Below are 27,700 nucleotides of genomic sequence, written 5' to 3'. Positions count from 1 at the left end.
TCTGGCCACATTGCCCAGTGATTTCTTCACACAAACACAAAACACCACTCACTCCCACGCAAGAAAAGTATAAAAGCCATGTTTCTCAAAGTGGTATTACAACTTGGCAAGACTTTCCCTCAAAATTGTGAGTCTTATATGTTATCGAAGATATATCTCATCTAGTGATAAAATAATGCTTTGTTACATGATAAATAAGATACAATTATGCTAATAAATGAAATAGGTAATTCGCCGATTAAACCTAAAAACAACATGCATTGTGCCAACTTCCTATTAAGTATGGAGAGAAAACATACGAAGACTCATCTGGATTACCTATGAAGAGAACTTGTCTAATCCAATCCTCATAAATTGTCGGATATCATCACCTTATAACTTGTCCATTCTACTTCCCCCCAAAATGAAAACCCCTTCACCTTTGCTCTCATTTCTTACTTAAATATTTCTAGAATCCTATGATTCAATCCAGTTCTATCAAATCCAATCTCAAGCACGAAACAAGTCATTCCTAAAAGAGCAATTTGTATGAAACTAGTTCATCCGACGTGACATCCTGTGCAATAATCAAATATCATGTGAATAAAAACTTACACATAACATAATGTTATTGAATTAAGACGTCATTGTAGTGGCAAACCAGCAAACCATGTAAGTTCTCTTTCCAAAGCTAAAAGAAAAGGGTAGGACAAAGTTAATGGACCAGAATGAGCAGTATAGTAAGGCTTTAATGAAGTCTCCCATCACTATTGGTCCCCATCTAGATTAAAGTTGGAATTTAGTGCTCTGCAATTTTACATCAGAAGCTGGAAAGCAGAATTATAAATACATACAATATTTAATATGTAAGAGGTGAAAGTAATTTTGGACAGAAGGAGGAAGTTTACAATTTATACAGCGTAATGTGAAAAGTAGACAGGTTTGCAATACTAGCTTTGCATAAGCTGGAGGTTATAAGAAATCTTTTGATTTTCCGGATCTTTACATCCTCGAGTAGCCTCTCTGACCTTCGTATTGATCCATGAACTCGTCGTTGAACTTCTTGAAGCTATCCATGATGGCCGGCATGTCTTCCTCAGCCGGTAAGATGGTTGTCCTCAAGTGGAAAACCCTACATGGAGAAGTGAAAATGAAACAATCAGAAACTGTTGTTTGATAGTGCAGCTAGTGTAAACAGAATTTACGGTGTCCCTCTAATACTTCTGTGCAACTTGTTACAGTAGGCTCAGTAATGCGCATCCTAAGATTTGTGTCGCACGCTAAAACTGAAGATTGCTAAAAGTTATTACCCTTCTTTCTGTCCGAACCCTGATCCAGGGACGGTGGAAATGCCAGTGGCTTCCAGAAGCTTGAGACAGTAGAAGACGTCGGGAACTTTTCCAGCCCGTTTAGCAGCCTCTATCGCTCTTGGTGGCAAGCGTATTTGTGGGAATGAATACATTGCACCTAAAACCAATTTTCTTAACCGTTAACATAAACAGCCATTATTTCTATGAGGCAAACTTGAACGAGTTGTAAGGACCTGTAATACTTATTTAAAACAACTTTTTACCTTCTGTGAAATTGCAAACGACATTTCTGCAGCTGTTAAATCCATCGGTCATAATATGTGCTCTTCTCCTCAAAGATTCAAGGACCCCCTTGCTGCAAATCAATAATTTAAATCCATCATTATTTGTCGCTTCAGGAAGGCATCTCTTGATACCACTCATCACCAACGTTCCAAATCTCATATCATATTGTGAATTTCAGATAAACAAGAAATACCTATAGTTACCATTTTTGAAGGTTTTCATGTACATCAAATCGTTTACATGAAAAGATGGTAAAAGCGGAGTCAAAGTTAGACCTATCTAAGCAGCGACTTTGATGAACCATGGAAAAGCAGAACAGCTTTTGCCATTTAGTTTCCATTTAATAATAGGAGCAGAAACATTCACGTATACTTTTATAGGGCATACCTTTCCCTAATAAACTGCTCATATGAAATGTCTCCAGGTTTCGGAGGGTTGACCATCATCCCCATCTGCAAATAGACCAAGTAATTTCCTAATTTAGATAAACAGTTTCGGACAGAAAGATGAGTTCTATAAAGAATAACACATCGACATATTTAGTTTTCACTCACAAATATTTGTGCAGGAACATTTGGACTGAGTGCTATTGATACAACCTTATATATCTCATCAACTGTCTGCAACATGATATCATGAAAACAAACACATCAATGAGCGTTGGAGCTTATATACTGAATTTAAGAATGCTTGAATTTATTCCATTCTACGAGAAGATGGCCTGATTGATTCAACATGCAAGCATCAAACACTAATTTATCAAGGTCTGAAAAAAAAGCTTAACTTGTTCCAGTATTAACTGACATGTAACATGAAAGTTAGGAGGCTTCTAGTTGATCAAATCTTAAACTTGTTTATAATCCCCTTCGTTCAAAACTCGATTTATGCAATGCCAAAAGACAAAATAATGGAGGCACAAACCTTTGGAGGGATGTTTGTCATCTCAAAGTATCCACCCCGCTGTCCACATTCACCCCAATATCCTTTGGAGACGGTGTGGAAAGAGACAAGCTGGACTTCCTTGCTTATAGGTAGCCCCATACCCATCAACACCTACAAGTATTATCAGAATTAAAGAATTACTTACCGATTGGGGCTGAAACTACAAGGAAAGGCACATGCAGTTAACTCTGATAGCTAAAAGTATTTACCTTTCTAGCACTAATAAAGGGGCGCTCGTCCTGGTATACATTCTGCTGATAAACTTCGTCCCCAAGCAAGACTAGGCTTTCATGGTAACAGAAGTTCAATATTTCTCTTAAATTAGCTTCGCTAAGACACTGACCAGTGGGGTTTCCAGGGTTTATAATCACCATCGCTCTTACCTGATTGTATTGCACTAAATATTTAGTTGGTAATAAAAAGCATGACAGAAAGTCAACATTGATTGCAACCATAAGAAGAAATTGACATTTAACCCTATATTCAAAAGGACTTAGATATTAATCCAGGAGGCAAAAGGAGAACATTGGAAAGGAAATTTCTCCAAAAGCATGCGGAAACAACTCTATACTTTGGGAAATCCTTATTGAAAATTAATCAGCCAACGTATTAAAGTGCCTGCTAAATGTCAAATCAGATTGCGGGTTGCTCCTATTCATCCATTCATCTAGTTTACTCTTAGTTTGAAAACACATATCCTGCAATCTTCCATAAACGAGCCAAAGAAAAAGATACTAACAGTGATTCCATTCGCGCGAGCCTGTGCAACTGACTGGCGAAGATTATTAACATCCAGACCCCAATTTGCTGTTTCCTCTAGGTAATATGGAACAAGAGAACCGCCAAACAGAGATATTGTAGCCGAATAGAGTGGGTATTGTGGGACTGGAACCAGAATCTACCAGCATCCAAAATAAGATTATGTTTGGAGAGTATTGAGGTGTCCAAAAAGAAAGCCCGAAAAAGGAGAACATTTATATAATCTGTTATCTATTGTCATTTAGGATGATATATTACCCCATCCCCTTCACCACGGATAATAGCATTCAAGATCTGCATCACACCTTTGCTAGCACCATCGGTGAGATATATGAGCTCTGGGTCACTGTCATTGGGGCACACCAAAAAATTAACAAACACCTTAAATCACAACTTCAGAACCAAATTAACAACTTTATCGCCTCTGGGAAGAAAAAGTACAGTAAAAGGATTGATATCTAGCAACCATCACCTAGGATACCCATCACGTTTCTCAATGAACTCTGCCACTTCCTTCCTAACTCCTGGAATACCTCGGGAATCGCTATAAGCACCTACACATACAACGTGAAGGGAAATATTCGTTTCAAGTTAATAAAAGGCGCTCTTAAACTTTGGCGGCCCCAGAAACAACTTCTCAGCTATTTGCAGATAATGGGGATCAAGCAATTTCATGTTTATAATAACCGGCAATAGCAAGTTAGAAGGTAGGAAGAAATTATTGAAGATATAACATAATAATTACACCAACTATTGACAAGATAAGATGTTTCTCTAGCTTTCAAAATACAAAAGAAAAGTTCCAATTAACATGATTCAGTCAGATACTGAGAAAATTTGATCATCACACCATGAACATGACATCGACTGGTGATCACTAGGGCAGATCATTGAGGAGAAAGGAAAGGAAGATCTTACAAAATATGCTAAATTTTGAAATAAAAGAACATGTCTTTCAAAAAGTTAAGATTGGCAGCACCAGTTAAACTATTTACCAGTTGTGCGAGTGTGTGTAATAAGGTTTTGGGAGTTTAATACACGAAAAATCATTCTTCAGTGAATTGGATATAGTCAAGTTCTTTTATCATGATAACATCACATGAAAGGCAGGTAGGGGAAGACTGATACCTAGACCACCCGAAGTAATTGAAAGATAGTGTTTAGCTCTTGAAATTGCATCAGCAGGAAAGAGCAGCCCTACATTAGGGTCATCTAACAGAAATGGAGCTTGGCATAGAGCAACCACCTGCAACAAAAGATTACTTGATCAGAACAAGTTTTACAGACAATTCAAGTTAGCAACTCAAACAATTCAAACTTAAAAAAGTGAGTAATAGCTTAGCAACGAAAAAAACTATATGAGAATATGAAGGACCTGGCGAGGGAAAGTCAGTGGCTTCTGTCCTAGAGCGTGAGGATTCCCAACATTTGTGAAAATAATCTGCAGACAAGAAACTCAAATAATGAGACAGCGCGAAAATTTGATATAATTGTCATTGGGACAATTAATCCACTTAAACTCTGTTCTGTTGCCATATATATGTTAAGTTGATTGCAGTTAAGAAGACACGCATGCCAATTTTACAAGAGTGAAAGCCAAGAAAAACCGCATTGCCAAAAAAAAAAAAAAGAAAAAAAAGTGGCATCTGTACCTTCTTTCCTTCCTTCTGAAGCTCAGAAGCTCGAAGATACAGCTCACCTCTAACAGCATACTGAGCCTTTTTCACGTTCTCATTCAGTGACTCGTAGTCCAATGCCTTAAGGGGCATGATGATAGTTTTACGTTCTTAAAAGTTTTACTGCAACGCAATGAGAAGGCAAAGCAGCCAATTTATGCACTCACTCCCTAACCTGCAGATTTTCGGAGTAAGTTATTATAGTAACAAGAACAAGAACAAAAACAAAAACGATCATATGGAAAAATAAAAGGGTTCTTCACAAATAATTCCTTGAAAAATCAAAACTCCATTCCATAGTTAAGAACACTATTTTAAAGAAGAACGAACCCTGGACCGCGCCGTTATTGCACCAGATTGTTATTACACAACAGGTGAGGTTTTTTTTTTCCTATCAGTTATCAGGAAGACTACACTCGTTGAGTGAAACATAGCACGAAAGGCGAAAACAAATATATACGTTGTGAAGATGGCAGCTTGAATACCTACCCAGTCACCAGCCAACTTAAATCGCAGAACTCATTATTTATTCACCTAAATTCTGTATGGCCTGCAGTTTTTTCAGTGTCACCATGTAAGGTGACTATGACTGGGGTAACTAAACCAAAAATTAAAATTTCACATTAATAATAAACTAATTCACTGAATGGACTAATCATCCTGATTAACAAACTAAAATTAAGAGAAAGCAAAACCACACCAGCATTAATAAGAGCAACCGCAACCACAACTATCGAACCGAAAGCCTAAACAATTATATCACAAATCATGAATCCTATAAAACTTGGAAAAGATGTAATATTTTGTTCAGAATCACCAGAAACAGGACACCCCAAACGCGGAAAACCAAAAAAGAAACGACTGGAGTTGGCAAATGGGAAAACTACAGATGAACCAATGAGGCACCGATCACATATCTTGACCAAAAACCAAAACTTTAAGTTAAACACCAACCAAAAAGTAAACCCCTTCGGCAGATTGACACAGAGATAATAACCCAATTCACCAAAAAGCTCGAGGAAAAAAAAATAGAGAGAGAGAAACTCAGAAAGGTACCTGCGAACTTCTGGGTTGGCGGCGAAGTCTGTGGAAGTTGCAGGGAAAACCCAGGTGGGTAGTGTTCTTCGGGCAGGGGAGATGGGTGCACAAGTTCACAAGTGTGCTCTGACGTATAAAAAATGAAGGGTTTATTATTATTGTATGGGGGAAAGGATCAGAGAGAGAAAGGTACGAACATTAGTGTGTGGTAAATGACGTGAAGCAGCAGAGCCACTGAAAATATTTAAACGGATTATTGCCGAGGGAGAGGATAAATCTCTTGCGATAAATGTGGTGCAGCTTTAACACTCTCTCGGTCCTTCTTTGGCAGATAACGAGAGCGTTTTGGCCTTCATCTTCCTTTTTCACACAATGTGATTGAGATGCCATTGTCGCTCTCACCATCAGACTTATTCACCCAGAATAATGGAGTGGTTGATATTTTCCATCTCTGTCTCACTTCGGCAATTTTTTTTTCTTTTTCTAACAAACGATAATCTAGGTGAGGAAGTGGAATCACAATCAACTAGTAACCATGCAGTTCAAATTCATTTTTAACAAGAATCAAATATAAGACATATCACTTATAAGTACGCAAGAATATCGATAAACGATGGTACTAGTTAGGCCAAGTCGTGGTATAGCTGCAGTCAACACCACTTGAAGTGTTTGAGTTGATTTGTAACTCCATTTTTTTTATCCAATATTTGTAACTCTTATCTTTACAGAAGTTGGCTAAGTGGGAATTGGATCCTCTTCGAGGCAATGCCTTCGGATCCTGTTGTACGGACAATATAGACGGTTAGATTTTGATCCAACGGTTACAAAAAGAGAGTTCCTCTAAAAGTTTGTTAAAAAAAAGAATCTGAAATTTGAATAATTTTATTGCTAGACAATTGTGAGGCTTAGCCCACTCCTCCAGCCCCTTAATGTATATAATATGTTAAAAAAATAGGAATTAACTTGGTTTCTTAATGGATAAATAGGAGTTCCTCCTTAATTCACTACGTAGCTAATTTACAGATTATACTTATGATCAGAATAATTCATATTATAACACACTTCGTAAAGATCAACCTTACAAAAAATTCAATAAAATATGAGATTGTTTAGTCATTGAATTGTATAAAAACAAATGGACAGATTCGGTGAAAGCATTAAGAATTGCCTATCTATTTACTACAATTGATTGAATAAACAACCTTATTTGTAATTGTTTTATAACCCGATCATGCCACATCAGTCAACTTAACATATGACAGTCCTTTCCAAGCCCAAAAGGCCCATAAACTATAGTTTTTGATGGTCCAGCGGGCTAAGCCCAGGCCCATACTCAGTTAACACTTGCAGAACAACTGTCGCTATCAGCTCACAACATAAAGCTCTGAAAACCCCAGCGAGGGTTTAAGAAGTTCCAGTGGTTCCTTCCGCTCTCTTCCTTTCATCTTCCGATGACGACGACGAGGGAGACCGTGAGGCTTCGGGTGGCATTCAAGGAGCGCCACATTCTGAGCAAGTCGCAGAGGACACAAGGACTCCGGCGGAGCTGGATTCTACTCAAACCTCACCTCCGCATCATCTCCGACCTTGCCGCCCATCTCCTCCACGCTTTCGACCTCCACCGTTCTTGCCCCGATGGCCTCCTCATCTCCGTAAGAATCCCCTCCCCATAACCTAATTCCCCAAAAAAATTTGAAATTTTAACACGCAATTTTGATTTTTTTTCGCAGATGGATGGGTTTGTGCTTCCGCCTTTTGAGTCGACCTCCATTTTCAAGGATAAAGATATTATCAGGTCAGTTTATGCTTGTGTTATCGGAAAATGTGGGGTTTTTTTTATATTGGGTTTGTATTTTGATTTGTGATTTGAACAGTGTGAAAAGGAAAGAGGGCGCATTATCTGAAATTGCATTGATTGATGATGGAATAAACGCTATTGAGGTGGAGGAAATTGTGGAGAGGCAACCAATTAATGGAGGCATGAAGCTTCTGGCTAATGAGGAATTCGAAAAGGAGACCGGAGGATATGATAGTGATTCGGAAGAGGGTGAACCTGACCAATTGGAGGATATACTTCCTGTTGAAAATTCACCCTATACCGGGTCAAACAGACGGTCCAAGAAAAGGAAGCTTTCAGACAAACCTCAGAGCTCTAAGTATGTAGTTTACTCGATTTTCTGGTTATTTGCGACGGCATGCAACAATTGTATCATTTGTATGGTTGGTATACACGTTTATTCCGGGCAAAGGATATCATCACAAGAAATTTGTTTTAATTGTTGACTTGTGTTTTAATTGGAACTAAAATGAAATAGTTATTTCTTCCTCATCCAGTTGAGGTTTCTTAAAATAAAGAAGTAGTTATATATATTTCCTTACCACATCTGCCAGCGATACTTTGGCGTTCTAACTGCATTCCTGTATATTATTATGTAAGTGTTTAAGGTGTTTATGATATTATGCACGTTTGATGAGGCACCTGACTTGCATTTATATATTTCAGGAGGAAGAGAATTAAATCTGCTGCTGCCGCAGAATGTTCAGGTTTACCTGAAGACCTTCAGAATGATGTCCGTGCGGAGAAGAAAGAAAGTTCTCCTCAGTCTCGTGTTCTTACCAAAAAGAGTCGTTCCAAGAAGGAAAAGTCGTTTAGTGTAGAGGATGGACCGGATAATTCAAGCACTCCTAAAACTGACAAAAGAACCAATGGAATAAGTCAATCACTGCTCAATGGAAAGAGGTAGCTTTCTGGCCTTTTTATATATGATGATGATGATGAAATGCAAAAAGTTTTGTTCCCATAATCACCATTTTTGCTAGCTAAACCCTATAGAGCTAGGTTTTTAGAATTTTATGTTACCAAATTTCTGTAAGACTGTAAACATCTAGTACTCACCATTTTTGCTCATTTTTTCTTTTCCCCAATTTTGTTTGATAGGTCCTGTCAGCTTCAAGAGAATGAAAAAAAGGGTGTGGTTTCATCTGATATGCCTAATGAAATTAGAAAGGTAGTAGTTATCACTATAATCTGAGATGTACGTGCTGTCAGTCATACATTTTTTTTTATATCTGCTATAAGTTTAAATTTGTCAACTCTTTTTATCTTTTTTTGTCCTAGATTCCTAGTAGAAGTGCTCGACGTAAAAAGGCCAAAAGGCAATGGTTGAGGGAAAAAATGAAAGCTGAGAAGGAAGAGGTAATGCGGTGTTTAAGATGATAAATAGATAAAGATTCCTCTTTCACACACTTACACCCACAAGTGCACATGTCTGCACACATGTGGGAGTATTTGGTCCTTCAGCTTAAGTTGATTTTCTGAAGTAAATATATCTGCTCTTTACAAGAGGGACTACTTTTTTCTCCCGAAATAAAATTATCTATAGTGTTCCAATTTGCAGTTACATCAGACGCAATTGCTCAAAACAAATAATCAGCAATCAACTGGTAAAGATAAACGTCAACAACCAAACACAAACAATGAAGGAGAGGATGAACAATCAGACACAGATAGTGACGGAAAGGATGAGCAAATGAAAACAGATAACAATGAAGTGGATGAGCAACAAAACACGGATAAGGATAAGGAGGAGGATATTGTTCCTGTAGTAATTAGGCCAGGACATATTCGCTTTGAACCCCTCGGAAAAGGTATGTATGGGTCATATCTTTGGATAGACAATTACTTATGGCATTTGAGTTCAGCAATATTTTTTATGATTTCGTACTTGAATTATGGATAATTTGTTACTCCAATTATCTGATGTGTATACTTGTTCCAGTGGACGGAGATCAGCCTATTCAGCAGAATAGAAATCCAGTGGTATGTTTCTCTTCTTTAGATCATTATAGACTTTTCTTCTTCTGTAGGGGCTACTGAAACTACTCAAAAAAATTTCTTTCTTGAAAAGTAAGTTATAGGGTCTTGGAGGCTTGAAAAGAGTTCTTAATTGGCTTAATCTATTGAGATATGTGATTTCTTCATAATTGTATGTCCTGCCTGCTTCAGGAAAATTTTCAGTGGACTGGAATAACCAGCAAGAAGAGGGGTCAAAAATGGGGTATGGAGAAAACCCCACATTCAAGAAGTGACCATGAAGATCTGAATCAAGAGTCGCCTGAAATACCGGGTAACGAAAAAGATCTTCCCGTAAATGACCACATGGACTTCGATATGCTTGAGCTCTGTACCTCTTTACCTAAGGTTGGTAGCTTTCCTGCTTTCCGTTTTGTTTGCATGGATATTTGTTTCCCTCATCTAAGAAAAGATGTTAGAAAAATAAGAGTTATTGGCAGTTGGCTTTGTACAATCGCACCTTTTAGCTGCTTGAAACTTTCTTATGTCTTTTGCACATTTAGCTAATGCTCTGGACCACTTTTGAGTGAATAAATTGATATAAAGCCAGATGATACTGTAAATTGTTTTCCATATCAAAGTCACTCTTGTCCTTTATATTCCATTTGTTTTAGTATTAAGGAAATAAGTATTAATTTGCATTTTATTGTGTTGCAGGAAGGTGATCAAATTGCATATCGCTTGATTGAATTAACATCATGCTGGACTCCTGAAGTTTCCTCATACCGAGTATGACTCTTTCTTCTCTTAAATATCTATTGACTGTTATGAACATAAATCTTTACCATCAAAGATTTACTTGTCCTGTAGGTTGGAGAAGTGTCACGGTATGACCCTCAATCAAATAAGATTATGCTAGTACAGGTTCCAGAATATCCCATTGTTTTTGCGGAGACAGATGAGGCATCTGATGTGGTACCAGATACATCCCTTTACAGGGAAGATCACTCTCTAGAGGTATTTGAACTACCGCCTTTCGTAGTGTTGCAAAGTGTGATACATTCATTTACTGTTGTACTACCCTTTTTTGATGATCAATATTTGTGTGATCAAGTTATAGTGATGACTAGTACCGTCATCCTACGACCCTTTTTGTAGTTATATGCACTCATCTTTTATTTGCCTATCAGTGGCTGTGATTTACTGCTTCATAGTCTTTGATTGCTAGCATCTGACAAGTATTGATCCTTTTGCAGGTGGATTATTCTTCCCTTATTGATGTCCGCATTGTTAAGCATGGCAACCTCAACACAGCCAAAGCAGTCCATGGAGATAAAAATGCGGTATCAGGTTCCAGGCAGCTCGACAAAGACAAGGAAACTCGTGCTGCTGCAAAAGGTACTAATTGGATTTCCACATTTCGTATCTGTTTCTGCGTACCGGATGTGAAGGCTCAGTTGAAGCGTTAGACATATGAAGAATCTGAATATGATTGGTTGTTGTTGTTTACATATGTAGAAAATGGAAAAGCAAGTGCATGGGATGAAATCAGCAAGGCATTGAACGCAAAGAAGGCAGAACTGTCGCAGGAGGAGAATGGTTGGAGTAAAAACGATGGTTCAGTTAGGAGCTCGTGGTCATATAGGGGCTTGAGAGGTAGCGCATTAGGTCCAACAGTGGCTCGTTTGAGAGCTCAAGGGCTATGAAGACGTAATAGTGGTACGTTGCCCCCGAGGTAACTGCAGTCCTTCGTTTTGTGAACTTTCACAGAAGAAATAGAATACGACTTTCGCCTAAAAAATGGTACTTCCGGGGTTTGTAATGTGCAGTCGTTGGTGCAATTCAAGGCCATTTTGTTGTATATTGTGGTGTCTACTTACATTGGAATGTTTTGAATGGTCCAACGCTGCAAGAACAGAAACAATTACCTTATCAAGCCTGTTCTCTCGATCTTGCCGGAACTGAAGGTTGCGAGCAGAACTTGAGGAGCAATTCGAAATATGAGTTTGATTATCATTTCAACTTAAATGGCAACACCTTCGGTGCTTTACAGGGGAAAAATATATTCTTGATTCACTTATTTCAATCGATACTATTTTATCTGCCGTAAAAACAAAACTTATAATTTCTATCAGTGTAACGCGGACGCCGACTTGTTCTCTGTACATGTTTCTGTACCACTCCAGACATCACTCAAGCCGGTAAGAGGCCCGGGATGCCAACTCCCCTCTCATGACCTGCAACTGTTCTGTCCCGACATCCCTTTAGCTTGGAAGACCACGAATCCACAACCTTCATAAAACCTGATTCTTCCAAGTCGCGATTATGTTTTCTGTATTGATATACGGCTGAGATGGATCAGGAACTGTTCTGGCTCCTCACCTTCTCTTATTATCTGCATAAATAGGCATTCCGGGGCAAAGATTAGATATGCTAATGTGCATTAATCAGATATTGATTAGATATTACAGAAGCAATTAAGCAATAATTAAAAACAGAGAAACAATGTATGGTAATTACCTGTACAGGGGAATTCATAGGCAAACCCACGCGATCGAGGAAGTTGTGTCCTATGGCCTCCCAGTGAAGATGTCTATCCTCACATGTCGGACCTTGCCCTTCCTCGTGCAATACTTCGAGTCCCAACCAGACAAATAAGATACCAGGATTACTTCTGCCTGCACTCGTATCTGGAGCTAGCAAAAGATACGCTGATCCAGTATGAAGTTTGTGATTGTGAGACTGGTGTGCCTCCACTTTATTCAAAGAAGGCCACTGGTACAAAACAGGGTTGATCACTTCCGCTGCATGCGTGATCCTTTCAGATTTCAATTCGTTTCCATGGTGACTAACGTTCACATCTAACATTAGGTCTTCTCTGTTACTTACAGTTTCAGATTGGTTGCAAACAGTGTCCATTGCATCATCAGCCATGTCGGGTAAGGAGAAGGACCATGACCGTACCAGATTCCTTGGAACTTTTGGTGTTTCATCAACCAAAGGCACCAACATTCGAGGTGGAGGATTACTCCCTCTACGCTCCGCAATAGAGGGGGAAATCCCCTTACATGGCAAACCTGTATTTGCCATTTCCAAAGTACAATCAGGAGAAAATGCTTCTGTAGGCGACGAGGGAGATTTTTTGAAAAGCAAGCTTGAGTTATCTGCCAAAGAGATATTCTTGACATTAAATGGATCTGTGGAATCCAAGCCAGAAGGTGAAGGCAGTCGAGAAGACAAATATGACAAGTCCGACCAATTGGAAGACGAGGGTGAAAAGGTAAATGAACTGGAGTTTTCAGAGGTTGAAGGGGAGAGTGTTGGGGATTTGGAGCTGAACTTAGGACTTCTGTCAGGAAAACAAGAAAATGAGTCTGGTGAACCACAAAGACTTGTAGGTAACAGTAACTTATCGGTCAGAGGAACAAAGCGTTCTACCTCACTAAGAGTATCCGTTACCCTACGTGGGCTTTTATTTGGATAGCATTCAAAGGAATCTGGTGAACCACAAAAGTGACGTGATGCTGATAATGGCGATGAAGGCTCAATTGGGGAGACAGAGTCTTCTGCTTCTTTATGAGTTTCCACAACCATATCCGATTCATCAGTGGATGGGGTAGGGCTTCGGTTCACCTCAGAAGATGTGACCAATTCTCTCATAATTCCGCTAGCAAACTTTTGCCGCAATCTACCCCATCCATTTTCTCTGGCTGGAAGGCAAGTTTCTGATTCGGTATTTGACACTGAAAATGGTGGAACAACCCCACCTGCAAGTACCTTATGAAAAATTTCGAAATCCAAATCATATTCAGCAACCTTCCGTCCACCAACCTGACCACACATCCCTGCAGAAACCTTGTCACCTGCGGAAGAAAAAGTTTCTACCTTTTTGGCATCTGCCTTGCTGGAATCTTCTGCTAAAAGTCCGTTGGAAAGAGCATCCCAGAACTCCAACGGTTCTTCACCTTCATTGATGTCCACAATCGGGCCCTTTGCCCTCTCATACTGGATGACCTGAAGGGCAGCTGCCTTGGCATTATCTGACATCATTGTGTTGCAATCCTTTCCAATCCAGACGTAAATAGCAGATGGAACATGCACAATGAACGCCCCACGAGAGTCGAGTCCTTGTGCACCTGGATGTCCTAACATCTTTGGCACCAGATGAAGAGGATCATATGATGAATGCGGGGCCATCCGATACATCCTTAACATGGAATTTGGGCTTGCAGGCACAGCATGTACCCTCTTCTGGCACTGAAGGAGTTGACAAGCAAAACCCATATTCGGGTTGGTCACCCCTCTCGCTGCCTTCACATACTGGAACGCATCTTCAAAGCTGTGGCCCTCCCTCCACATTAGGTATGCAATGACCAGAGAGGTGGACCGAGACACTCCCTGACAACAATGCACGAAAACTCGCCCGCCTTGCTTTCGAACATCTTCAAAATAATCAAACACATCATACAGTATACTCGTAATGTCCTCCGATGGGCTATCTCGCAACCAAAGTGTCTTGTACACAAGATCATTTCTGAAATACTCGGGAGAAACAAACCCAACACAGTTCAGCACATGAGTGATCCCATTCTGCCTCAAAACCTCGCGGTTCTTAGCCACGGCATCACTTCCTAAGAATATATGATCAGCAATTCTCGAGCATTCTTTGTCGAAAAACGCAAGCATATCCTTCTTAAACTCAAACTCTCTCCCAGGTTCTTCTGGGTTCGAATTCGGAAGCGGTTTAGCCGAACCTCTCGGGGTCTGCGGTTGAGGCCAGACCCCGAGATCATCAGACCCCGCCCGCGGCCACTCCTTAACGGTATTTCTGGCTATTGAAAGGGGCTGAAGTGGAGGAAGGCAAGACCTCGCTTTACTAACCAGCTGTGGCCTCGGATATGGAATGTTAGGCTTATAGGGTGACCGGTCAGACCACGAAACCGACCGCAAGTAGGTTTTCCGGGAAGTACTTCCGGCGAGCCGGTTTGTCTCTTCTTCCCCTAACATCTCAAAGTTTTTGACAAAAATTCTAAAAACTAATCGATACCCATTGAAGGATACTTCCAGGAAATAACATAGAACCCATCAAGTTGAAAATTTTGGCATAAATAGTTGGTATTGAAATTTCAAACCCTCTCTCTCTCTCCCCTCCTTTTCTCACCTAAAACCCTTGACCCTCTCTCTCTCCTCACTTTCTCTCTCTAAAGATTAGAGCTTTTCAATCTAGGCAGTTGATTAAGAAGCAAAATTCAAACACGAAAACGACTGAGTAAAACCCTAAACCAATAGAGACGAGCAGAAAGTTGGAACGAAGGAAAAAGTTAATTGGGATTTTTATTTAATTAACTAAATTACTTGGAAAGAAGGAAAAAGTCAGGTATTTTTTAAGAGAGACTCACTTGGAAATTGGAAAAATGGGCAACAATCTTTCCAGCTGAAGAATCGCTTGGTATGTGTGACAGACTTTGAAATCCGGGGGAGAAGAAGGGAGAAGAAGGGGAGGAGGCTGAGTTTTGGGACAACGAGTTGGACTGAGTCACTTGGGGTTTGGAACTTTGGAGTGTTGTTAATGGTGGGGTGGTTTTAGACAGGAGGGGGAATGGGTCAAACTGCCACGTCGTACATGATCTAACATGCAAAGCATGTCGAGTCTTGTGATGTCATTTACACATATATGTCGAGTCTTGTGGAGGAATAGGCACTCAAGTTACGTGATTCGTAAGACAGTTTTCATCATTTAAAAAAAAAAAAAAAAAAAAAAACTACAGGTTTTGTCATGAAAGTCTATTTTTTCGACGATTGAGAAGACTTACAGAATAATTTTAATATTCTTCTAGCCACCATCGTATGATTCATCAACAATAAAAACCGAATTCATGACTTGCCGTGTGAAATAAAGCCTAAAATTCGTCTCTAACCATTGAATCACCATGTTGTAGTTTTGTACAATTTTTATAAAGGTACGAGATTTTATGTGTTTGATAATTTAATGTGGATTTCATTTTTGAGATTTGAGAGACATCAGTTAGACAACTTGTTGAAGTTTTTTTTTACTTAATCGAGATTTTTAGATACATAAATTAACTTGCACATTGAGGAGGAGAGTATCTCCTTATGATAAATTATATTATGTTATATTTATGTCTCTTATTACGTGACCTGAGCTAAAGTTGTTTCGAGAAGGGCATGGAAATGGGTAGCATGTGTTCTCAATTTCAAAGCAAGTAAAAGATCAAATCTTGAACTATAGTGAGGGTCAAGTTCTACACACTACCATCGTGATATAAAATAAATAATGTATTTGACTAGTTTTGGGAATGAGGGACACCAAAATGTAAGTACCAAACCAATATTATATTATATAAAACCCTAATTCATGGTCATGCGTTCTGGTAGTTTTGATCAGTGTTTGAACCTCCTAGTAGAGAATGTCAGAAACTAAACATGGTTCGTCATCTTTGAGGAAGTGTTTTCTTGGTCGTGCCATTTCTGGAAGGCCTCTCCTCAGACTGTTCAAAGTTCTGAAACCCTAATACTTAACGAGGAAGACAAACTGTCACCCGATCAGAGCGGCAGTGACGATTGAGTCCAACATTCTATTTCCCGGTTTTTTTTTTATTTTTTATTTTTACCAATCAGAATCGAGCAGCCAACAAGCATAACACCCCAAAACTCCATTAATAGAAGTTGAATGGAGGTGCCAAAGAGGTAATTATTAATGTTTTAAAAGACGATGGGCGTTAGTTGGGCGGTTGATTGGCGCCTAAGCGAATTAGACGAATTTAAGTAAATTAATTATATATTGTATAGATAAGTGACTATTTATACTTAAAAAAACGTATAATTGTATTAGCATACATAAATTGCAAAATAAAATGTTTTATAGATTATAAAGTATTAGAACATATTGAAAACACGAGAAACAAACATTTAATAAGTGTTCATCTAAGTATTTACCAAGTCTCTTACATCTTATTGGCAAAATAAAATGCAAAAAGAAAGTTTTTGATTTTCTGTCCAAGTGAGAGTCGCAACCTAAGCGGATGCTAAGTCGGTTTTAGACGGGCTATACGGATGCCTAAGCAAGTTTACGCACATTTTCTTAATTTTCAAATGCCTATGAACTAATCGGAGCAATGACCAACAACTTAGCACCTAGGCGACGCTAGATGGAACTTAGACGGCGCTAGGCGGGAATTTTTATAACCATGGTAATCATCATGACAATGCGTATTGCAAATCATAGCTCCAATTAAACAACAAGTGACTAGAAAAAAAACAAAAATATGTGACCAGGAACTGACAAAATTGCCTTCTTGTTAAAGGACGATTGTTCAAACGTCCAAACTGATGGGATGGACAAGCGGTTGAAATTTGACCAACAACTATAGAATAACTTGCATGCATAATCCATGCTTAGATTTTAGGGAACTTTAACGAAAAACTTCCGGTACTGTTTATTTTAACGAAAAATTATATTTTTACATTAAAAAGTCAATCTTGGTACTATTCACTTTACCCTTTATTTTGTCCTTATCGTTAAAACTCAAAGTTTTCAAGCCATTTTCATTCATTTTCCTTAAAATTTTATGCACTAATAAGTTAAGGCAAAATTACATTTTAAATTTACAAATTTCGCCTACATAGAATAAGTCCCTTCACTATAACATGAAGTTATATTATATGTTTGTTTATTTAATTTAAAATGGTATAAATGGTCGATGTTTTTTTTTTTTTTTTGGAATTAAATTGATAAATTATATAATATTTTTAATAAAAAAATAAAAACATTAATCAACACATAATTAATAATTTAATTATCAACTTCCAGTCATTATTATTACGCTAAACCTTTTCAGTGTAGTCCACATGAGTTGCACCAAAAGAAAAGAAGAAAATAAATTATCATAGCAGAAATAGAAAGGATTGGTCAAGAAAGGTGGCCAAGAAAGAAAGAATCAAATTGCTATTTTTATCCGGTCCCCTACCCAACACAGACTCGTCTTATATTGCATGTCATACTTGCTTTTATTTTTTATTTTTTATTATTTTTTAACTGAGCGATAATATTAGTAAATTAGAAGTTAATTGTTCATGAGGATCAAACCTGCACCAAAATACATAGGCTTAATGTTTTCCACCACGGTGGTAAGACGTCCTCTGCATGTCATACTAGTTTATTATTAACAAGTCCGGATGCAAATGAGATTGGGCCAACACAACCTGTCTTCAAAACTCAAAGCCCAACTCAAACCCAAAAGAAACATACTTAACTTCCAATTCAGGCCAGCCCAAATACACAGCCCAACAGAAAATCTTTAAACCCAACAAACCCAAACCCAAACCCAAACCCAAATCCAAATCCAAATCCACCCACCCTCCCCTGCCCGGCGCCGCATTGAGTCCATCGCCACCATTGTTGAAACCAGGTAGCCTTGGCAGCTGCTGCAGCTATACCTCCTATCGAATGGCTTCGGGAACCGACGTCGTTTCACCTGCAGGTACACCTAAACCCGCTCTTCCCTCCGCCGTCTCCATTTCCGGGGCTGTAGTCCCCCGTTTTCCTCTCCGCCGGATGCCATACATTCCGACGCATTAAGCTCCTTGACTGTCTCTGCTATGCATTCACTCTGATATGTATCGTAGTCTTGGCGTTCACCGCCTCATATACAGGAGCCGCATAGTGTACTACGTAAAGACTGGCCTCATCGATCAAGCACTACAGGTGTTCGACGAAATGACCCACTCGGACTGCCGGGTCTTCAGCGTCGACTACAACCGCTTCATCGGCGTACTCGTCAAGCACTCGCGGTACGATCTCGCCGAGCACTACTACTACGAAATGGTGCCGAAGGGGTTCTCATTGGACCCCTTTACTTACTCAAGGTTCATTTCTGGCTTGTGCAAGATTAGAAATTTCACCCTCATTGAGAAGCTTCTTCGGGACATGGATAGGATTGGGGCATTGCCTGACATCTGGGCTTTCAATATATATTTGAATCTTCTGTGCCAAGAAGACAGGATGGATTTCGCTTTGGAATTGCTTCATAGGATGGTTGACAAAGGAAGAGAGCCGGATGTTGTATCGTATACTATAATTATTGGTGGGTTGTGTAAAGCTGGACAATTTGATATGGCAGTTGATATTTGGAATGGTATGATTAAGAAAGGGCTCAGGCCCGATAACATTGCGTGCACGGCGCTGGTTGTTGGGTTGTGCAAGGGTGGGAAGGTTGATTTGGCTTATGACCTTGTCATTGATGAAATGAAGGGTAGTGTTAATTTTAGTAGTTTGATTTATAATGCGTTGATTAGTGGGTTTTGTCGTGCCAGTAGGATTGATAAGGCACAAGCAATCAAGTCATTTATGAAGAGAAATGGTTGCGAGCCGGATTTGGTTACTCACAATGTGTTGTTGAATTATTCTTGTAATCAGTTCATGTCGGAGGAGGCTGAGAAGTTGATGAAGAAAATGGAGAGGGGTGGGATGGAACCGGATGTGTATAGTTATAATCAGCTTCTCATGGGCCTTTGTAAAGCTAATAGACCGGATAAGGCGTATTTGTTGATGAGAACTAGGATGGAGCCAAAAGGGTTGTGTAATGTTGTGTCGTACAATACCATCATTACAGCATTTTGCAAGGCAAGCCGTACCCGAAGTGCATACAAACTGTTTGAGGAAATGCGTCACAAGGGCACTGTGCCAGATTTGGTTACATTCACTATTCTTATAAATGCCTTTTTAAGAGAAGGTAGTTCAGAGATAGCCAAGAAGCTTCTTGATCAGACAACAGCAATGGGTCTGTTGCTTGACCGTATATTTTACACTACAATAGTTGATCACCTATGCAAGAATGGGAAGATTGAAATGGCTTATAGTGTTTTCAGTGAAATGTTTGAGAAGGGAATCACCCCTGATGTGATTTCGTATAATGCTCTCATTAACGGGCTGCTCAAGGCTTCTAAAGTGAGTGACGCTATGCATCTCTATGAGGAAATGCAGACTAGAGGGTGTAGTGCTGACGGGGTAACTTTTAAATTGATAATTGGAGGTCTCATAAGGGAGAATAAGCTTTCAGTCGCTTGTAGGGTATGGGATCAGATGATGGAAAAGGGCTTTACTCTTGATGGAGCTTTCTCCGAGACTCTGGTTAATGCCATCAATTCAAAAGATGGTGCATGAAAATGCTAAACGGTTAGTATAGTATAGAAACCCTTGTAGTTTTTATGTTCATGTACCAATATATGTCACTGCGGTTATACTGATTTTTGTCGTTCATGTTCAGTTGTATAAATTTTTTCGGTAACAAGTGGTGTAAGTTTAGGTGCTTATTATGGAACCTGTGATGCTATGTTATATATGGTTTAGTGGTTCTAATGATTATGCTATCTTACTGTCTGGTCTATCACAGAGTCAATAGTAAGAGGCACTTGTTAGAGAGGATTTCACCTCATCAAGCCTGGTCTTGTTACCACCTTGTGCTCTTTCTGGCAAGCTACAAACAACTCAGGTACGAGCTTGTAGGATTGATTTATGTACATAAATTGCCTTTTGATATGTAGATAAGTACAGGTATTCTGCTGTTTGTGAGTGTCGTCAAACAATATGCATGGGTGTGGATGAGGATGTGGGGGGAAGATAGACAAGGGAGCCATGGATGTTTAGCCCTTACATTGTGTGCTGAATAAGTATAAAGATATCCTGGATATATTCCAGTGTTTATGACAGTATATTTTACCGTCATTAAAAATTGACAGTGGCACTATCATAGTAGAAGGATGTGAGTATTATGCTTATTGAGTTATTGAAATCTTTGGTTCATAATGCAGAATTGGGACCTTGGATTTGTTCAGCCTGAGATTCAAGAGCATGATGCTTATCCATGTATGATTTGCCTCCCTGACTTGACGCATGCATTCCGCTAAAAATGCCAAAAGGTACTTTAACCTACTTTGTTCATTTCTTTGTCCTGAGGGACAATAGATAATGCAAGCGGGCTTTGCAAGAACCAGACTACTTCAAGGTAATTGCTTACCTTTCCTCTCGTTCTAGTTTTATCACCCCCAATTTGTCTAAGGAAGGTCAACTAAAGGGATGCCTAATGAAGATTTCAGAACTACTTATTGATTTGGTATCCCTATTAATTTCTGGACTGATGAAGTCAACCTTTAATTATGGCTGAGTTCTTGGACTTGATTATATGCCTAGTCTTAGGTGTTATTTTCCAATATAGTTCTGAAGCAATCTAGAGTTTAGATTCTCGTTCTCTTTGTTCTTTATTTTCTTAGGGTGCACCGTGACCTTCTTGTGCTCATCGATGACATGCAGAGGCTGCAGATCATTTTTACGAATGTTAATGTGAGAGCACTATTAGTTTGGGCATGAAAATGCTGAAGTACGGCTTCTTATTCGAAATGCAGTGAGTGTCGGACCTTCTGCCACTTATCTTTCCCTCTTTTTCTTACTTGGGTTGGATGTTATTCTAGAAGAATTAAGAACGATGCCATTTGTACTTTTCCTTCGCATGTAGGGACTAACAGAGAGAACAACCAAAAATTTCGGCCGTGTCCTCATGAAGAAAAGTGGATTAAAGAAGCATAGCTGGAGTCTTGAGGATGGAAGAAAGCGACGAGAACTTCCAAGGAATCACTACTAGTTTTCACAATTATAACACGCCTGCTGACCGGGACTCCGAGTCACATCACAACATCATCCGGTAACGATTAAAGATGTTCTCTAGTCATGAACGAGTTAGTGTTGAGTGGTATATTTGGCAGAGAGTGTTTATATCCAGTTGAAATTTGTATCTTCTGTAGCATTTAGCCTTAGGGAAGCTGGATATCAGGGGTAAATATGTAAATTGCATGCTACTCTAAAATACTCAGAACTCGGAAGCACATACAGAAAAAGTTGTCACGGAAGATTACTTGCCTCCCACGCTTAGCTGCATTTTGATTCTTTGCCTTTTCGAAAAAAATCATCCTTGAAGTTTTCTTCAAGTCATTCTCTAACACCAGTTCCTTCCTTACTATTTTATTCTGCATCCACTCCATCCTTCACTTGTTCATTTCTCAGTACTACTCTGTGCCGCCATGTCTCGCCGTGGTGACACCAACCCCCATTTTGTCCGGCCATATCCGTCACAATATCCAGAACAACTTCCCCAAACACCCCCACACAGTTCATCGGTGCCACTCCCACAGCACCACGGGCAGCACCATGAGCCGCCCAACCTCAGACCACAATGGCCTGGACCGCATCCCCCCGAACAAGAAGTTGAGCCAGGAAGAAGACAATTACAGCAAGGCCGCCGGCCCCGGTCTAAGCATCCGGCGGGTCATTTGGTGTCGTTTCATCCAGTCCCTGAAGAACATCCTCCTCGGACAGACCAGCAAACCCCCCACCCTGATCATGAAGACCAACAGCCTCGGATAAAACATCCAGGCCAGAAAACCCCCCACCCTGATCATGAAGACCAACAGCCTCGGATAAAACATCCAGGCCAGAAAACCCCCCTTAGAGTTCCAATGGTGCCAGCCTCGCATCATGGTCGCGAAGACGAGCAACATCATCGGCCATACCCACAACGGCAGCCGCATAGCCAGCATACTCGCCCACACGGCTTGCACATACCACAGCCTCAAAAAACCAATGTCTTCGCATGGTCAGGAGCCATTTGCTGTGCAATTTTTTGGGTTCTCATTATCTTAACCGGCCTAGTGGTTCTCATAGTCTATCTTGTTTTTCGTCCCCGGACTCCGAAATTCGACGTCTCTTCCGCCACACTCAACGCAGCGTATCTAGACATGGGATATCTTCTCAATGCCGACGTTACAGTGCTGGCAAACTTCACCAACCCAAACAAGAAGGTCAGCGTTGACTTTAGCAACCTGATCATTGATCTTTATTATGGAAATACCCGCGTTGCTACCCAGTACATAGAACCCTTCTCTGCATCGAGGCGTCAGTCCATGTTCGCAAATGTTCATATGGTGGCTAGCCAGGTTCGTCTCGGAGTGCTGGAAAGCATAAGGCTCAAGAAGGAGATGGAGACCGATCGGGCCAGATTTGAGGTCAAGGGGTATTTCCGAGCACGAGCTAACTTCGGAAAGATCCTCCGGTACTCTTACTGGTTGCACGGCGACTGCCAAGTCGTGCTCACTAGACCTCCTGATGGAGTTCTGGTGACCAGAAAATGCAAGACAAAACACTAAGTCATTGTTTGCTCCTTTTTTTTATTGGATTGTGTTTCAAGCATCGAGTTTTCGTAAATTACTTCCCAATTACTGCACTGTAATTTCTCAAGCAGCAGAAAATAAAAGTAGACCAACTTTTTGACAATGTTCGAGACAAGAAGAATGATATTTATTGCAATACGTGAAACATGTTACAGAGTGATAGTATACTGAGAAAACATGAACAAACAAATACACAGGGCGACTGCCAAACTCGTTCAGAAAGCGCATCACACCTTATTGTATCGAAAACTTGTTACATTTCATCTTCATGGTACAAAATCGAACAAGGAGAAACTGATGAGAACAGGATATTTACATTAGCTTTCGCGCAAATGTGAGAGTACAGAAATCCAGGGCTCCCGCCGAGCCCCTTCATGTTTGTGTATGCCAAGAAATGACAATCCGGAAAGCAAGAAAACCCCGCTCTTCAATAAGCCACTACTCCGTAATGCACTCCAAGCAAACCTACTAACAATGCAAGAATGAATTTTCCAACTGGCTAAAACCTCCGGTAATGATCCCTGGTAAAGAAGGGATGTCTAAGGGCTTCGGGAGCTGTTAGCCTGCTGGAAGGGTCAAATCTAAGGAGACCTTGCAGGAGGTCGATGAGATCACCAGCTGAATGATCGACATGCTGCATCACTATATTCTGCCAAAAATTATATAAATTGATTAACCTTAAAAGGTTTTATTTGAATAACGTGTCTGGACGTATTCCAAAACAAGTGTGTAAAAGTGCAAGATTCTATATACCTGGAGGCGATGTAGCTTTAAAACAGCTTTAATACTTTCTCGAGAAGTTGCACCTTCTGGCCAGTCCAATCTACCCCGTCTGACATACTTCTCAGCATGACGGCTGAACCAAGAATACAGAAGTAGCAAGGGAGACAGTGGTGAATATAGGCTAACTGATGTGATCTGAACCTTAAGATATGAAAATTACGATGAAATTCCTCAAGAAACCACATACTCCACTCTTTTCAACATGTGATGTGGCATTGGACCTAAAACCCTCTCCATCATAGCTAGGTGTTCCAAGTTCTCGTGTGTCTGAAACAAAGCTTCTCCCTGTAAAGAAATTCATTCTTTTTTTCTCAGAAGTTCTATACATTTTTTTCTAATCCAGAAATCTGGCAGAGACTGATGGACCAATATAATTCAGAGACATACCGAACACAACTCTACCAAGATGCAACCAACACTCCATATGTCACATGGATAACTCCATCCAAGTCCTGTGAATATTAACAATCTTATGAATGTTAAGATATAAATTGATAGCAAATATTCAAAATGCAAATGATTCGCAAGATAACAGAAAGCATAGTAATAGCATACCCAGAATAACCTCAGGTGCCCGGTAGTGCCTTGTCGACACAATGTAATTGTGCTCTTGATGCTCATAGGCTGTGCTGCCAAAATCAATAACCTTGATAGCACTAGACTTTGGCAACCTTTTATAACTGGTTCCATCTTTTGGTGGCCTGGATGTAAACTGTGACAGCAAAGCAATAAAAGCAAACGACAATTTTCATTAAGTGAACTGGATTCAGATAAGAGGTACAAACAATAAGTGAACCGTGCCATCTGAAGGGGCAAAAAGGAATAAGAAAACACTAACTGCAGAACAATATAATTATGATCACAAGAAGAAATACCTTATTGTCGGGTACTTTAATGTATTCTGAAGAAACAAATAGTATGTTCTCAGGCTTCAGGTCGGTATGGATGAGACGCATATCATGCATGACTGCAAAAGTTACACACCGCAGAAAGCATAAAAACTAGTATTGTAAATTCATTGTCCAGTCCAATAAAAGATGCTCAGAAGGTATTCACACATGTCATGGAAGTAAGCTTTACTGAAAAGAAAAAAGCAGAAACTACTGGTAAATTTAAAGAAAGAAAGGTAAAAACTTATGGAATACTACAACTGCTGCTATAAACTTCGAGAGATAAGAGAAACAACAGAGGTCCAACTACACACATGCTACACATTCCAACAGTTGCCTGCCAAGTTCGCGGACAAGATCAACCGGAAATGCGTGATAATTATTTTTCCGGAGGAAATCGTATAAGCTTGGCCCAAGCATCTCAAATACCTGTTAAGACCATTTAAATTCAAAAATGTCTTAACCCCCAAAATATTGGTGAAGTTGGGGAATCATTTTATAAAAAATCAAGCATATACTTACGATACATATATGGTTACGATAGTCAAACCAGTTCCGTATTTGAACACAACTGCAAAGAATAAAGCCACTTAACAATTGACCCAAATTTCATTTTACAACTGCTAAGAAGCAAAAGAAATAACCATGACAGGAAAAGTATACTCACCGACTTCCATTTCTGTCATACTTCCCAAGCAACTGTAGCACATCAACTTCAATCATTGCTGCTTCACGGTATTTCTTGATACTCCTAACAACTTTTATAGCTACCATTTCTTTTGTTTCCCTATCCCAGCATTCCAAAACCTGACCAAAAGTTCCTACACGATACAAAGAGCAGAAATATGAGAAGACAGATCAAAGGTACAGGAACCCATCCAGACATAGGTCTAAATCCAGTTAAAACCTAACCTTCACCAATTTTTCGGTGGATCTTATCTGCAAGTACAGAAACAATAGTTTAACCAGAGAACTACAAATATTTTACAAACAAAAAATATTGACAAAAAACTATGTGTGTGTGTGTGTTAAATGAAACAAATATTCTATACTACTCGGGCTAAATTATTTTGGCACGCACACAGTAAGAAAAAGAATAAACTAAAAGGAAAAGTTCAACACTTTAGATATATACATATATTTTCAAATTCTAGAGCAACCCTAAAGTCCAAAGTAAAGGTCCTAGAACTTTTTACTTGTAAGTAGATTTTCTATGTGAATAATTTTATTGGAAATACACCATTGAGTAAAAAAATGAAAAAGTCGGAAGTACATCAGTGTGATTTATTGAGTTGTGAGAGTTTAAAATACAGCATAAAAAAGACACATGAAGAATGTAAAAGAAAAAACTCTTCAATGGTGATTGAACGTAATTACAGCGAGATGTTAAATTTTCTCCGAGCGCAAACATGTAATGTCCATCTTTGTCATCATCTCGCCGCGGGGGAGAGCCTTTTTGAGTCAACCCCTTTACAAAAACACTAGGATGGTCTGGAAGTACTCTCGTATGTCCAATGCTTGTCCCATTTCCAACATCTTGCTCATAATATATTCCTGACTGAGCCTACACACAGCCATTTATTCATACTCCACTATACAAACATTAATACAAAAACTTCACCCCTTACCCATCTATCATTCATTTCTAACATTTTCCCTTATCTTTTCTAATCAACCAAACAGAAAATCAATGTATGCAAATTATAACACCCGAATAACAAACATTTCGAGCTTCGTCATGCCTCGTACACGATATATCTACCGGGTCATCAAAATACTAACAATTCAGTTATTCAATTCCAAATTATTTATCTATAAAGTTGAATTTCCTCAAAAAATATTAATTCATATCCGAGGCAATATTTTAGACAAGATCAAAATTATCTAAGAAAAGAGAACTAAGAGATCATGAAATTTGGAAAATGGAATCACTTTTATTTTCTACCCTCAAGTTATTTCCTGCCCAGTCGAATTTACCACACAAAAGAAGAAAAGTTGGGATGAATTCAAAATTGAAAAGCTAATTTAATGAAAAAATAAACAAATTAAAGCCTAAATAAAGGAAAAAAAAAAACCACAATTTTGAGAAATTTGATGAAATAAAGGGTGAAAATTGTACCTTTGGGTGAGGCTGAGGGGGGTCCCAAGCAAACCTGGGGCGTTTTCTTGGACGCCGATCAATGTGTGAAAGAGGGAACTCCGACACGTAATCCATCTCCATACAATTCAAAACCCTAACCCTAAATTCACCTATCCGATTAAACGCAGAGATCACGATTCACGAGAGACGGAGAAAACGCCCTAACCCCTGTTCTTCGTGAGCTACCGCAAGCCGTCGGATGTGATTGGGAGGAATAATCTGGACTGTTGGTTGGTAAGTGGAGCTGTTGTGTGGCTGGATTTGAACCCTGGTTGAGTTTGGTGTTTGGAGCATTCTCAAGAGGCTTGAGCTTTTTATGTTGGGTTATGGGCCGGAATTATACTTGGATTTTTGCTCATCAGTCCAACTTGAAGCAAAAGTGGGCCGTAGTTGGACTTGGGCCGGTTTGGAATTTATGCAAATTTGAAAGGATGCGCAAGTAGGATAATGTCGCATTAACAATTCACAGGTTGACTACGGTTGTAATGCTCATAATTTATTTATCATTGGCAAAAAAGTAAAAATAAATTTTTTTTAACCTCTCTTATTTAATTTAGGACTCATTTGGGAAGTATATTAAATGATTGAAATTGCTTTAGTGAAAATATTTCTAAAACCAATCCTTGGTAAAAATGTAAGTTAATCCTGAAAAGCTACTTAAACGGTTTCTTGCAAGAAGTACCAGCTACATGTTTCTTGTATGAAACACTTCAAGTACTTTTGAAACTCAAAAAAAAAAATTTCTCAAATTACCTTCCTCATCCCAAAAGACCATTTTCACATACTCATCCAATCCCCAATTTCCCAATTTCCAAAACCCTAAAATTCTAAAAATCCACCCAATCTCATATTTTGATTTTACTCCA

At 39.3% G+C, this 27,700-nt stretch overlaps 6 protein-coding genes across 10 annotated transcripts; 3 read left to right on the top strand and 3 right to left on the bottom strand.

Annotated features, from left to right (window-relative positions):
• Positions 1-708: 708 nt before the first annotated feature.
• On the bottom strand, positions 709-6,242 carry LOC137737582 (glutamate--glyoxylate aminotransferase 2). Its single transcript, XM_068477114.1, has 14 exons — positions 6,008-6,242; positions 4,928-5,126; positions 4,651-4,716; positions 4,404-4,521; positions 3,748-3,829; positions 3,534-3,621; positions 3,256-3,414; positions 2,726-2,899; positions 2,496-2,627; positions 2,129-2,194; positions 1,962-2,026; positions 1,553-1,644; positions 1,290-1,446; positions 709-1,111 (listed from the first exon to the last, which is right to left on the bottom strand). Exons 2-14 carry the CDS (start codon positions 5,042-5,044, stop codon positions 982-984), a joined length of 1,446 nt encoding a protein of 481 aa, XP_068333215.1. The 5' UTR covers positions 5,045-5,126; positions 6,008-6,242; the 3' UTR covers positions 709-981.
• A 1,139-nt stretch (positions 6,243-7,381) lies between these two features.
• On the top strand, positions 7,382-11,832 carry LOC137737581 (coilin). 2 transcript variants are annotated; one of them, XM_068477113.1, is made up of 13 exons: positions 7,382-7,641; positions 7,720-7,784; positions 7,864-8,145; positions 8,493-8,729; positions 8,928-8,997; positions 9,108-9,185; positions 9,388-9,637; positions 9,769-9,809; positions 9,996-10,190; positions 10,500-10,571; positions 10,653-10,799; positions 11,039-11,180; positions 11,301-11,832. In XM_068477113.1, the coding sequence occupies exons 1-13, from the start codon at positions 7,441-7,443 to the stop codon at positions 11,486-11,488; spliced, it is 1,968 nt and encodes a 655-aa protein (XP_068333214.1). In that variant the 5' UTR covers positions 7,382-7,440; the 3' UTR covers positions 11,489-11,832. The 2 variants fall into 2 exon arrangements, with proteins under 2 accessions (XP_068333214.1, XP_068333213.1); XM_068477112.1 differs by having other exon boundaries at positions 9,373-9,637.
• On the bottom strand, positions 11,764-15,355 carry LOC137737580 (protein-tyrosine-phosphatase MKP1-like). Its single transcript, XM_068477111.1, has 2 exons — positions 12,303-15,355; positions 11,764-12,177 (listed from the first exon to the last, which is right to left on the bottom strand). Exons 1-2 carry the CDS (start codon positions 14,787-14,789, stop codon positions 12,106-12,108), a joined length of 2,559 nt encoding a protein of 852 aa, XP_068333212.1. The 5' UTR covers positions 14,790-15,355; the 3' UTR covers positions 11,764-12,105.
• A 2,823-nt stretch (positions 15,356-18,178) lies between these two features.
• On the top strand, positions 18,179-22,211 carry LOC137737209 (pentatricopeptide repeat-containing protein At1g13040, mitochondrial-like). Of its 2 annotated transcripts, none has more exons than XM_068476626.1 (4): positions 18,179-19,977; positions 20,195-20,293; positions 20,613-21,202; positions 21,324-22,211. In XM_068476626.1, exon 1 carries the CDS (start codon positions 18,418-18,420, stop codon positions 19,963-19,965), a length of 1,548 nt encoding a protein of 515 aa, XP_068332727.1. In that variant the 5' UTR covers positions 18,179-18,417; the 3' UTR covers positions 19,966-19,977; positions 20,195-20,293; positions 20,613-21,202; positions 21,324-22,211. The 2 variants fall into 2 exon arrangements, with proteins under 2 accessions (XP_068332727.1, XP_068332726.1); XM_068476625.1 differs by having other exon boundaries at positions 21,314-22,211.
• Positions 21,876-22,997, top strand: LOC137736274 (NDR1/HIN1-like protein 13). The gene has a single exon (XM_068475573.1). The coding sequence runs from the start codon at positions 21,876-21,878 to the stop codon at positions 22,995-22,997; it is 1,122 nt and encodes a 373-aa protein (XP_068331674.1).
• Positions 22,998-23,124: 127 nt separating this feature from the next.
• Positions 23,125-27,105, bottom strand: LOC137737208 (serine/threonine-protein kinase AFC1-like). Of its 3 annotated transcripts, XM_068476622.1 has the most exons (12): positions 26,814-27,105; positions 26,072-26,258; positions 25,607-25,633; positions 25,362-25,515; positions 25,217-25,265; positions 25,009-25,123; positions 24,680-24,771; positions 24,360-24,516; positions 24,192-24,256; positions 23,992-24,089; positions 23,775-23,877; positions 23,125-23,670 (listed from the first exon to the last, which is right to left on the bottom strand). In XM_068476622.1, exons 1-12 carry the CDS (start codon positions 26,913-26,915, stop codon positions 23,521-23,523), a joined length of 1,299 nt encoding a protein of 432 aa, XP_068332723.1. In that variant the 5' UTR covers positions 26,916-27,105; the 3' UTR covers positions 23,125-23,520. The 3 variants fall into 3 exon arrangements, with proteins under 3 accessions (XP_068332723.1, XP_068332724.1, XP_068332725.1); XM_068476623.1 differs by lacking the exon at positions 26,072-26,258 and having other exon boundaries at positions 26,814-26,943; XM_068476624.1 differs by lacking the exons at positions 25,009-25,123; positions 25,217-25,265; positions 25,607-25,633; positions 26,072-26,258; positions 26,814-27,105 and having other exon boundaries at positions 25,362-25,497.
• Positions 27,106-27,700: the final 595 nt, after the last annotated feature.

This window comes from Pyrus communis, chromosome 6, assembly GCF_963583255.1.
Source record: "Pyrus communis chromosome 6, drPyrComm1.1, whole genome shotgun sequence".
Lineage (NCBI taxonomy): Eukaryota > Viridiplantae > Streptophyta > Magnoliopsida > Rosales > Rosaceae > Pyrus > Pyrus communis.
Note: the sequence above shows the minus strand (reverse complement) of the source record. Positions and strands in the feature narration are given on the sequence as shown.